General features: G+C 41.6%; 2 protein-coding genes across 2 annotated transcripts in view; one reads left to right on the top strand and one right to left on the bottom strand.

The window, feature by feature from the left end:
* Positions 1–3,464: 3,464 nt before the first annotated feature.
* Positions 3,465–13,520, bottom strand: part of LOC106816318 — an 18,149-nt gene continuing 8,093 nt past the window's right edge. Inside the window, exons 5-11 of the mRNA XM_014820899.1 lie at positions 8,326–8,484; positions 7,026–7,184; positions 6,134–6,377; positions 5,731–5,822; positions 5,346–5,465; positions 4,822–4,993; positions 3,465–4,301 (exon numbers count right to left, since the gene is read on the bottom strand). Of these exons, the coding sequence (XP_014676385.1) occupies positions 3,793–4,301; positions 4,822–4,993; positions 5,346–5,465; positions 5,731–5,822; positions 6,134–6,377; positions 7,026–7,184; positions 8,326–8,484 (1,455 nt within the window). The 3' untranslated portion in view covers positions 3,465–3,792. The remainder of the gene's footprint in view (positions 4,302–4,821; positions 4,994–5,345; positions 5,466–5,730; positions 5,823–6,133; positions 6,378–7,025; positions 7,185–8,325; positions 8,485–13,520) is intronic.
* Positions 11,867–13,321, top strand: LOC106816320 (the record flags this gene model as incomplete). The annotated part of the gene is given in 1 exon segment (XM_014820900.1): positions 11,867–13,321. A coding segment is annotated over 1 exon segment (1,431 nt), but the record flags the coding sequence as incomplete, so codon positions are not given.

Below are 13,520 nucleotides of genomic sequence, written 5' to 3'. Positions count from 1 at the left end.
TTATTAAAATATTATAAAATTAAATTATTAGTTTATTATATTATTGAATGCAGGCTTGCAACTTTGTACGTACGCGACAGAATTAAGTACAGTGTAGAAATGTGGTGAATACTATTTTGGTGAAAAATGACACGTCTTTATATGGTCATAGGTATGTCTTTGCTAGCTGGTAAACAATCTGATAATTATTCTGCATTTCACGTAAGTAAATCATAAACATGCAAAATAACAAGTATAAGAAAAAAGAATAACAAATTATCACGAATAAACAAAATATATAGAGCGACGCAGTTTGTTGTGGGTAACAACGACACAATGTCGGATAGGACTGATTTTATATACGGCATTGCCGTGATTAGTTCAGTACCTGCGTGCGACTGCTTACGACGGATGGAACGGTCGACTTTCTGGAACACAGGTCAGGCGCAAAGCAAAGGTTAGGCCAGCCGTTCGGTTCAGCGTTGCTGCCTTGAGGTGCACCGAACTTAGAATTGAATGAACCATTAACACGTTCTTTATGATAATGTTTTTTTTCTGCATCATTGTATTTTTACAAATTATGGTGATAAATAAATTTTTTGAATTGAATTGAATTGAATTATTAACATTACAACATAGCAAGCTATAGGCTGAATAGCTACTTGCCTGAGTCACACTACTCACTAGTATAGCATATAATCATCTCAATGGAAATGACGTCATTGTTTTGCATTAACGCAATGATGTTAAACTTCAAGTTTTGTTATACTTATATGCCTATAAAGTATTGTTACTAGGTTTAAGCAACACGTTGGGTTGCTCTAATTTAATTTAAGCTAACGGGCGTGGCTTTCGATAGTCTATATGATATATCCAATTGGCAATTATTCCATAGACTATATCCTATTAATTTAGTATTTATATGAAATGCAAGTTCCTGTTGTGTTGGCACTATTTCGCAAATCCATCCACTGTGTTAAATCCATTTTCCAAAATTTTACACAAATATATCATTAACAGACTAAGAAGAATTCAAAGAGAGTTGCGCCTTAATTGCCTCTCGTGACATTATCAGTTTGGATGAGGCATTAGATTTAGTGCAGTTGGTTGAGGACTTGTTGTCGCAGGTAGGCCTACTGCAGTCGGATTGTGGTAAGTATTAATGTGGCACTTGTTTTTGTTAAATCACTTCTGTTTCAGTTTTCAGAAAACTTCCCAATTACTGCAATCTAACAATAGCTTCGGAATACAATTTTCTTTTTTTATTCACAGCTGAAAATCAACCTAGTGGGTTTTACATTTCTAAAAATGGGGCTGCAACGCCAAGAGGAGGGGCTCCGAAATACCAGATTCAGCGGGAACAATTAGAATTTTTGCTGGCTTGTCGATTTACTATTCCACAGATGTCAGACATTCTGCATGTTTTTAGCAGGACAATACAGCGTCGCCTACGGTTAGTTTTACAGTTCATAACTCAAATAAGTTCATGGGTCAACATTGATAGAAATGCTATTATATGTTTGTCAGTATGTTAGTTGCAAAATGTAGGTAAACTTTATTTCTATCTTTCAGGAAGTTCCACTTGTCTTCCAGAAATTTGTTTTCTCACATCAGCATTGATGAACTGGATTCAGCAGTCAGGAATATAGTGGAATACAATCGTCGCCTTGGTCCAAATTCAGTTGTCATGCAACTCAGAGTCAGAGGACTTAGTGTTCAAGGACAGCGTGTTCGAGATGCAATGCATCGTGTTGATGCACCAGGCTTTGCCATCCGATCTGTACACAGACTCCACAGAAGAACATATAAAGTAGCAGGCCCGAATTCTCTTTGGCATATTGATGGATATCATAAACTCAGCAGGTAAGAGATTGGCTGCAAATTGTCAGTATCGGTATGAATGTCTATGAGATACTGAAAAGGTTTGTTCAAATTTACAGATATATCTCTTTATACTAATCTGCACAATATTTGTTTAATGTATAGTTGCACTATGTGCATGTGATACTTCTTTTGATACTTCTTTTCTTACTCTACTGATTTTGCAGGTGGCGGATTGTAATTCACGGTGGCATTGATGGCTACTCACGGATGATTGTGTTCCTCAAAGCATCAGATAACAACCGTGCAGATACGGTAATGGATAATTTTTTGGAAGCCACAGCACATTACAGCGTTCCGTCTTGAGTACGGTGTGACCACGGAGGAGAAAACGTCCTTGTTTGTACCTTTCTGGAGACATACCATGGCTCTCATAGAGGTAGCGCCATACGTGGAAGAAGTGTACAAAATCAGCGAATTGAACGCCTATGGGTCGATGTTTGGAATGGATGTGTGAACACGTTCTATGACTTATTCAACTTTATGGAAAGTGAATGTTTACTTGATGTGGATAATGAATTGCAACTGTTTGCTCTGCATTATGTTTTTTGCCTTAGATAAACAGACAAGTAACTATATTCAGAGAACAGTGGAACCAACATATGGTCTTCGTACTGAAAACAGTCAAAGTCCTATTCAGTTGTTTGTACGTCAGTCTTTAGCTTTATGCAATTAAGGACGAACTGCATCTCAAGGAATTTTTGGATATGGTCAACATATCAGTGATACCAGTGGTGAGCAAATGAATGCTGACCACGAAACAACAGAACTTGAAAATTATGGAATTGACTGGGGTGGACCAGTTGGAGATGAGCTTAATGAATCTTCAACTGTTGACGTATCACGGTGAGTGATTTCTACTCAGGTGTCAGAGGTCCAGATGCAAGAACTACAGCAATTGGTCAACCCCCTTGATTCATCTGATAACCTTGGTATCGAGACGTATATGAAAACATTAGACGTTGTCCAAAGTTGGACACAGTAAATTGTGTAAGGCAGAGCAGAATGATGATGTCTCTGCATGTGAAAGGCATTGAACACATACTTAAATTGACTACGTCACAAATTTTCTATGGTGTATATTTTGTAAAAATTGTGTTGCCATTTTTTTACATTAAAAGGAGACACAAACGGGACTAAATATATCGTCAAATTCTTACTTGATAAGATTGTTTCTCAACTAGTTAAAAATCAAAAAAACCAGAAAGATTTGATATAATGATCCTGCCATTAATTGCTGGCTATGGGCTAATACGCCGCTATGTATGAGTCACGAGTGTATGTTTACATCGAACAATATAGTAAAATAGGAAGTATGATGCAGCAATTTAACCATAAAAAGTGAACAGAATTACTTACATTTTGTGAAAAAGTGGAAATATTTTTGTTTAGTTTTACTATTTATGGTGATGTATCACTTTAAATATAATCTGTACACCCTTAAAGATCTATTAAACACTGCTGTCGAACTCTACAGGTGATCCTAGTGTATGTTTAAATGGTACTTATATCAAGTGAGCGATTGTAAAGATATTATTATATATAAAGCCAACCGTAATATGTTCTTAAGCAATAATATAAATAATATGAGCATAAGCACAGTCTAAAATGAACATGAAACGACATGGAATATAATGTAATAACTGTTATAACAAGTGCCGCGGAGCGACAGCGCTCAACTGAATTCCAATGGCCTATACGTGTACGCAGGATTTTGAACTTTACACGAACCCTAATTTGTATTTATTTTACCCTATCGGTACTGATGTCCATGTATTTTCAATGTTGCTTCCAGTGTGAAAATTTAACAGTAATATAGCCAGGGCTATTAAAATTTTCAATGACTGTACATAGAATAATAGGTTATTGCACGAGTTGATTTGTAGACGATTCTTGGTTTGAGCCGTTTCAAGTTGCCAAGAATCAGTACAATCAGTTAGCTCCAAAGCCACTCCCCGGAAGAAGCCAATAACAGTAGTTATTTTTACCCTTCCGATGAGTAGCTATGGCGTTTAATGGCATGGTAGCGTTTAGTGCACAAGTATTGATTCTTGGCAACTTACACTCTCGGTCAAAATGCAGCATAATGACCGAACTGAAGCCACCGGGAGGCACGGTCGTGCTTCCTGTAAAGAACATCAGAACATCAGAAACTCTGATAGCGATGTCCTCTACAGGAGGCTGGAAGTCCTCCCGTTGAGCTTCAGTCTTGCAGGTTGCCAATCCGCGATGTACATCCTCGAGAAACGACTGAAACCAATAGTATGCCGCGTTTTCATCCTTGTACAATTGGGATCTCTCTTTCCCGCAACTGTTCAACTCAAAGAGCTGCAAGAAGGCGGCTTCTGTGAGGTCCGGGATGCTGTCCCGTGACAGAAATTGTATGGCCGCCTCCACCGCCTCAGGGGTTGACTTCCAGATGTCCAGCATTGGCTGAAGACCTAAAGGATAACATCATGCAAATTATTAGCATACACCATAACACCTATCAAGGATAAAACAAGGTAATGTAATGGCATTTCGTTATAAAAAGTATGGGGGTGTCTGAATTCTGAAACGGAGATCGAAATAGCTCTGCTGCTGCCGATGAATTGATGCATATACCCCTGGTACACATTTTGATTTCTTTTGCTGACATGCCCCCCCACAGTTTTAAATGGAATAGCCCTTACACAGAAGGATTATTATAGAGCGTCCCAGAAAGTAAATCGGCATCATTCCTGCTAAATGCTAGTTGCACTTTTCTAACATATTCTGACCGTACAAGAAAACTTGTCAACGTCCATCATATATTAATAGGTTTCTCTTTAATTACCAAAATAAACAGCTTTTAAATAGCTGTGATCAGAAATTTTCAAAATAAAGCACTTTTGCCTAGCCTTTAAAAATCAATTTTCAAATAAAGCACTTTTACCAAATAACCAAACCCCGCGGCTACTCTGCAATTCTTTAGTAGCTTACCGGCCTGAAAGTCAACGACAGCATTCATCTGGTGTGACAGAACATCACGGCGGAAAAGCCCTCGCACCCATCTTGCCCGGTCTGCCTCCGAGAGAGCCGTTATTGGTTTGGAGCAGCCGATTGTCGGTCGATCAATGACCTCATCGACATCTTGCAGGCAGCAGTTCATCAGCTATTCGTAAATATAAAGAGACATGCTAATTTAAATGGGTAGCTTAATAGATATTATGTGTAAGGCCACGGGTCACATGGTGCACAATCACAATGGATGCGTCTCCAGCCAGTCAATTTACATTGCCCAACATAATGTAAAACATAAATATGATCTTTTTGATAAGGTGTGAGTGTTTGTTTACTTACAAGATGGATACCTACACACATATTAGCTTACTTATATGAATGGGTTGACACTGTTGATACTCTTGACAGCAGTAGCCATTATAATGGAAGGTCTATTAAGCTTATCACATGAACAGTGGTAAGTCAAGAAAACAGTGCTCTGCAATGAGAAATTTGCCAGTTACCTTTTCTGCCAGCTCGGTTTGTTCGATTGTCTCGAAGTGACTGGGCTCGACGTCTCCCAGACTTGACGTGATGATGTACCGCGCCAGAGGACTTGAGAATACCGGCAAACCAACTGTGCCCTGAAATTGCAAGTACCGATGGTCAGAGAATAAATCATAAGAATTAAAGGGTACTCTCGACTAAATCAAACATGTATTTAATTCTTGGTATGCTTTATTTTAATAGTCAAGAACAATGTCTAAATGTACATATGTCTCAAAGGCACACTTAGTGTTTTTTAGAGAACCTGCTAACAGTGCAGACATTGCGACCTAAGTTATCAAAATACATTGGAGTAAGCACATCTTGCAAACACACTAAATTGATGGGTAACTAAATACATACCTGGGCAGTGGTCGTGCCAACGTAGCGCCCTAGCGTCCTGAAGTCACCCTCATCCAGAGAGGTTGCGTCGATTGAGAATCCACGCCCTGAACCTGAAAAACATCAAACCTCAAAATCAATAGGGGTCATCCTCATCCCATGGACAGTCTACCTATTAAATTTCATGACTCTAGGTCAAACGGTATTTGAGTTAGAGTTCGGAAACCAAATTGTTGATGCCGTCGCCGCTGCCGGAATGAGTAATCCCTACGTCTCGCTTCTTGTTACGCAAGGCGAGACAAAAATGGTCGGTCTGCAGTTTAGAAAACGTTTTCTAAGGCCACCACCTTTTTCTAAGGCCACCACCTTTTCTCCCCTCCCCACAATATTTATAGTATGGGCTGCACGAAATTGCCATACTTACTGTTGCTGAGAACAGACGACCTCCATTCTTGTAGGATGAGACTGTTCAGCTCCCTCATTAGGCCGCCACCATCTTGGCCTTCCTCGGAGACAAACACCACCGAGAAGCCGGTGCCGCTATCCAGCCGCTTGAGTTCCTCAAGCATGCTGTCAATAGCAGCATCCCGCATGATACATAGTAGGGCACGTCCACTGAGCCTAGCGTTACACTCTTGTACTAGCTGTGCCAGTGGGGACGTAGGGCGCTGAAAAATATGGTGTTATTTAATACGGATTGTTATATGACAATGTGGCTTTGATTAAAGTAAATTGGATTCTAGGGACTCCGTCCCGGCGAGCTAATAAAGGTATGAATAAATATCAATAAAATGATTGATTGAAAATTTATACTGATGTGATAGTTAAAGACACAGATCACAAAATATTTTTCGACTTTTAATGCCCACAGACACCTACAGGAGTTCTTTATCAAAATTAAATACCTGCAGATGCAGCAGCAGGTATTACATATTGATTTTACCTTGCTTAAACAAGTATTAAGTCAATATGTAGGCCTAATACCTGCTGCTAAAAACTATTTTCGGACGCATATTTTTACAATGACTGATAGAGAGAAAATAATTTTCGGCCTCATGCCGTACTACTAGTATGTACGGAGTGTACATGTACTAGGTTTTGTAATACTCTGGTGTCCATCTTATGCACCAGCTGATTGTGGACACACCCTTTTATAGTCAGCCACCAGCTTCCTCCTGAATTTTTGTTTTCAAGATTTATATCCACCTTTTATAGTCAGCAGTGAGCTTCTTCCTGAATTGTTGTTTTCAAGATTTATACCCACCTATAATTCATTTGTTTAATTTATGCAAAAGCTAGAAAAAATATGTACTTACTCTTGCCACCGTCTCTTGTTGTGCTCGGGAGACTCGAGCTTGCTGCTCTGGCTCGGCAGCGATTGCCTCCTGTTGAGCCAAGCTCTCCTGGAATTCCTGGTTTTGCTCGCAAATAATGCAGTGGCCAGTGTGCCCCACTGTGTGTCCTTCTGAGCAAGTCTGAATATAAAAAAATCACCAATAAAATTCGAGCCACTTTATGAGGTCATTGGTGTTCTGATTTATTGTATATCAACCATGACATATGTCATACTGTGCTTTCGAAAAAATTGTGTTCGCCGACTCTTGGTAGTTCTTTGTGGAAAAGTATTATCAAGTTGATCCAATAAGTTAACCACCTCAAATTATATCGAAGGTCAGTAATGTTCATATGTTCTAAAGTCTCTAATTTATATTAAATAAGTATGTAACCATTTATGTAACCGACTTTAATTACGTGGCATGCCAATGATCACAATCTGTAAATACACAAGAAGAACACAAGGTTACGAATAACAATAGCAATTACATTAAACAAGTGCCGCAGAGCGACAGCGCTCACCTGACGGCAGGTGCTCTGATGCTAAACTCACTGGCAAACGAATAAAGAGCACCCTCCCATTACCGCGTTTGCGCTCTCAAGTAAGAGTTATGTGTGGAATTTCACTGTAAAATAGGATCTTTCGACAACCACAGGTACTCGCCAACGCAGTTGAGAAACAAATCAATGTTTAACCCTCCTCTTGAGGGTCAAAAGGTTATCCGACACTTACTCTTCGCATGTCAGCGGAAAGTACATTTCATGTTCCTTTCAATAAAGCCATAAAAATGGTAGGTCACCGCTGAAACAAAAAGGTTTTTCAATCGCTCCGTCAGACCATGTCCTTAGAAAATGTATAAAATCTGCCCTGTGCTCCATTGACCCTTGACCTGTGACCTCCAATTTTTGCACAGTGATGGCTTTTCCTACCATGATGCTATACACCGACTATCACGAGCCTAGGTCGAGCCGTTTAGATATGTGCCGCAATTCTGCATTTCCTCTCTATACCTTAAGTTAAGGAAGAAATGTTCCCCCTTCTTTTACAACTCTTGACCTTTGACCTTTGACACCCAGCTTCGACATCCCAACTCGTTTTCGGATTACTCCCCACCCCCACGTCCCGACTTTCAAATCCGTACGTCGAGCCGTTTAGATTTGTGCCCAACTGTTGACGGTCGCACGCACGGACGCACGGACGCACGCTCATAGGATTCTACAAGCTGCATCTGACTATGTCAGATAAGCCAAAAAAATCAGAATCCCCATATGCACACTCACTTGCGGAGCAGGTGGCGCTGATGGCGGAGCAGGTGGCGCTGATGGCGGAGCAGGTGGCGCTGATGGCGGAGCAGGTGGCGCTGATGGCGGAGCAGGTGGCGCTGATAGCGGAGCTGACGACTGGAATGTCTCACATGTTGTGGTATTGTTGTCACCATCCTATTTGAAAAAAACAGCAGTCAATGACCTGCGAGCTATAACAGTTAATAATTTAAATTAATAAATTTTTAAACTTTCTTCATGTACATGGAAATAATAGATCAGACAAAAAAATTAATGAATTGATGATTCAGTTTTATTAGTCGCATGCTATGCGACCCGTTATGGTTCAGCGGAAAGTTCGCTGCACCAGGTAGTCATGTTATGCCCACACATGGTTAAATCAGGCTGGAGAGCTTCCTGTCCTGTGAATAATAATATGGTGACAGACTGACAAGACACAGGTGAGATTTGAACCGCCTACATGTAGCGGAATAATCACTGAACTAGATTCAGTCGATGGGTGGCCATCGCATATTCCCACCTTTCACCCCCCCCTTTGAATATCGCCTCCATATTTCGAAAGGTTCATGCTCATCTGTGATGATAGATCAATGAATAGCCCCAAGTCTCTAACTTCTAAGTAGAACGGTATTGGAGAAGTTAAGTAATGTTACATTTGCTTGTTTGGATTATCTCCCATAGCTCCGCTAACGAACGTTGGATAAAAATTCCGAAAGGCTCATGCACACCTGGGATGAGATACCAATCAGTCCCCAAAGTTTGAAGTCTCTACGTTGAACGGTCTAGAAGGAGTTAGGTAATACGACATATGCTGGTACGGATTATCTCCCCTAGCTCCGTTTCCGAGCGCTGCATCAAAATTCCGAAAGGCCCATGCATGCCTGGGATGATAGACCAATCAATCCCCAAAGCTTTCATTTGACATACAACATTACCATCTTATATCCGAGTACACCCAGTTACTCCTGATTGGTCACTGGGTGGATTTAGATTGCATTATTCCGGTTAGAACAAAGCCCAATTTGCCGTTCTGATTAGAGGCTGTACATAAACAAAGCAGTGGCATCACTGGCATGACAATTTCCCGCATACAGTTTCGCGCCTAAAGAATACCCTGCCTAGAGCAGGGGCTATGTCCCGAGTGACATGCCTTAAACTGCAACACAGGCTGGTTCGCCACAATAGTCCCAAAAACCTTAAGAAGATTACATAATTAATTTTGTAAAGGAAATTATGTCTACCAGTACCATAGAAAGTGTAACATGATGTCTAGAACTGTTTGACTATCTGCCTGGTAACAAGGAAGGCAATTAGAATCGTTGTGCCTATTGCACTTGTTTAATTATATCATGGTTTTTCAAATAAGCTTTGCTTGAATAGGAAAGGCAGCCTAACAGCTGTTCTATGTTGACAAACAACTCGCCAGTCACATAGTAATAAAAACAGTATACAAGTATATTTGATATATAGTATATACATATAGTTATATAGTATATACACGATTATGCTTGTACGTGGTGCGTTAATATGTACAAATAAGCTTCCCTTGGATAGGAAAGGCAGATATATACACCTGTAACAGTTGTTCTGTGTTGACAAACACAACTCGCCAGTGACATAATACTAATAGTAATAACAACAGCCGCAGAGGGACTGGGCTCATCTGAGGTCTGTTGCTACGGTTATAAACGTAACATTTCAGTCGTGCGTAGTGACACTTTTGTTAGGCGCCTGTGATACTATCAGCCACCCACCTGACACGCAGCTAGGGCCTGCATACCTCCCAAATCCCATTGGTTGATACAAATTACGTGCCTGAAACTCCTGTTTTATGGTGCTTTGTGATCCTAACCCTAACCCTAACCCTAACCATATTAAAACAAAAAAATTATAATTGTTGTAAAATTATTTTTTGTTATTAAATTGTTGTAAATAAATCATGTAAATATTTGCTTTAATTGGGGAAAAAATAGTTAAATGGATAAAAATACAGAAAACAGAAAAATAATTAAAAAACAGACGGGATTCGATCCAACGACCTTTCAGCCGTGACGGCCGTGCTGTACGCGTTCGGCTATTCAGGCTTATTGGGTTTATAGATTATGGATGTGCCCTGAATATGACAACACTGTGAGGTCATTGAGGCAGTTGAGGAATCCATGTTTAACCCTCCTCTTGCAGGTCAAAAGGTTATCAGGCACTTACTCTTTGCACGTCAGTGGAAAGCACATTTCATGGTGCTTTCAATAAAGTGATAAAAATGGTAGGTCAGCGCTGAAATAAAAAAGTTTTTTTACTCTATCCATTAGGCCATGCCCTCAGAAAATGTTAGATATCTGACCCTTCCCCCACTGCCCTTTGACTTGTGACCTCCAATTTCGCACTGGTGATGGGTTTCCTGCCCATCACACTATACACCGAATATTAGGAGCATAGGTCGAGCCGTTCAGATTTGTGCCGCAATTTCGTATTTCCTCCTATACCTTAAGTTAAGGGGGAAATATTCCCCCTCCGTTTACACAAGTTGACCTTTGACCCCTGACCCCCCAAATTGGTCATCCGGAGTCCTTTTTACGATCCCCCCGACGTCCCGAATGTCGTGACCGTACGTCGAGCGGTTAAGATTTGTGCTCAACTGTTGACGCACGGACGGACGCACGCACGCACGCACGCACGCACGCACGCACGGACGATCATGCCATTCTACAAGCTGCATCTGACTACGTCAGATGAGCTAAAGACAGTATACACGTATATTTTTTATCACTTATGTAATAATATTTATCTAAATAACCTTTTTGGGTCTTTCGGGAACCTAAAAAAACTTTGTCCGTGTATTTTGACGACCGAATATTGCAATTAAAAGCAGAGCAATCTACATCGCATCATTTCGATTTCATTTTTCATTTTCATTTTCATTTTTATTTCGCAAAGAAGTAAGTATACTGAAAATAATTATCTTTTGGCATCTTTTGGTTTCTCAATTAGCCGACCTACTTCGTAAATGTTACTAAAACATATTCCCATTACACTATTAAAATAATTTATGTTTTTTGACAGTACCGGTATGTCTAATCGCTTACTACATCGTTGCTTAAAAATACATCATCTGTTATCTACAAATCTATTATTATTCACTCCTGATTATATTGTAGTAGTTTATTTTAATAAGTGCATTTTATGTTACAGTTACAGCCAGTTACCGTCGCAGATTCACAGGACATTTTAAAAGGTGCCAGAAAGAAGAATGTAACTTCAGTGTAGACAATAATATACCACAGTGTAACTCTCTTGTCCATTGTTTCAGATTGAGTCCCATCATTTGTAATCTGTATCAAGTACCATCATTGAATAAAGACTGATTCACAAAATGGATGCGTTCCTATCTATGATGGGACTCATTGACTGGTGAAGCCGCTTCTATCGCTTGACAACTCCCTGCACTCACAACACGATGCCGGTTATTGCCTGCCCCATCGACGAGTGCGATTACGCCACCCCGGACGTCGACGCGATCGTATTGATAGACATTAAAACACTCGCTGTAAGGGAAGAAAACACCATGGTTGCACGGGTTACCCTGCATAACATGCGCCAGGACCGCGACGAACCAATCCGTTCATTCGGCGCTCGCCTCCGTGGTCAAGCTGGGGTATGCAAGTTCATCATGACGTGTCCTGGTTGTTCAGACGACGTGAACTACACAGAGGCTGTACTCCGTGATGTGTTGACACGAGGCCTGGAGGACACCGAAATACAACTTGACCTACTCGGGGACAAGAACCAGGAAATGACCCTTGAAGAGGTGTTTCAATTCGTTGAGGCGAAAGAATCGGGCAAACGCTCCGCCTCGCGTCTAATCGACCCACACACTAATGGTGCCGAAGCAGTCAGCAGCTCTTACAAACGTGGCATAAACGATTCTCTAAAAGATCGCAGTAGGTATGACAATACGAATATTGACAAGTCAGAATTGTGCTCATACTGCGGTAAGAAAGGCCACGGAGTCCGTAACCTCGCCAAGGTTAGACAGAAGGAATGCCCTGCGTATGGCCACACATGCCAACGCTGTGACAAAAACCACCACTTTGACAGCATGTGCAGAGGCAGGAACAAGGCTAAGTACAAGACGATGGCAAAGTCATTTGATGAACACGAAGGTGCGGTGTTCGACCACTTGTGCTCAATCACTACTCCTGCTCGACGCAACGGTGGAAATATAACTCTCGACCACCACCTTTACAACCAACTATCAGACACTTGGATAAGGCGCAAGTCCAAACCTCAGCCGTTCGTTAACCTCACAGTGGGGGCACACCCTGAAGACTACAAACGTCTTGGTCTTACGCTCACATCCACACCCAGGTCAGTCGTCATCCCTTCAATGGCTGACACTGGTTGCCAAAGTTGCCTGGCGAGTCTCAAGGTCGTCAATCGGCTCGGTCTAGGTAAGGCCGACCTCATCCCAGTGACATTGCGGATGAATGCAGCCAACAACAAAGGCATCAACATCTTGGGTGCAGCAATCCTACGTTTTTCTGGCAAGGACACATCTGGCAATACGCTTGAGACACGCCAAGTTACGTACATCACTGATAACTCAGACAAACTCTTTATCAGCAGAGAAGCTTGCATTCGCCTAGGCATGATCAGAGACACATTCCCAACTGTAGGTGAAACCAGCAACGATCAGGCGGCACATTCTGGTAGTGATGACCACCTAGCTCGTGACGAAAATGACAGCGGGCTCGCGACCGAGTGTGAATGTCCTCGACGCCAGCTGCCGCCCCCACCACCGTCGAGTCTACCATTTCCAGCGACTGAAGACAATCGAGAGGAGCTGAGACAATACCTCCTTGATCGTTACAAATCGAGCACATTCAACACGTGCGAACACCAACCACTGCCGATGATGGAAGGCCCCCCGCTACATCTAATGGTGGACCCAGATGCCGAACCCGTAGCAGTACATTCTCCCGTGCCTGTACCCATCCATTGGCGAGACGATGTTAAAGCTGGATTAGACAGAGACGTACGGCTTGGCGTACTGGAACCAGTACCAGTAGGTGAACCGGTGACATGGTGCCACCGCATGGTCGTTTGTGCAAAGAAAAACGGCAAGCCGAGACGGACAGTTGACATGCAGCCACTTAACACGCATGCAACACGTGAGACCCACCACACACAGTCTC

This window comes from Priapulus caudatus, unplaced genomic scaffold, assembly GCF_000485595.1.
Source record: "Priapulus caudatus unplaced genomic scaffold, Priapulus_caudatus-5.0.1 Scaffold1347, whole genome shotgun sequence".
Lineage (NCBI taxonomy): Eukaryota > Metazoa > Priapulida > Priapulimorpha > Priapulimorphida > Priapulidae > Priapulus > Priapulus caudatus.
The sequence above is the reverse complement of the archived record's forward strand: the minus strand, read 5'-3'. Positions and strand labels throughout refer to the sequence as shown.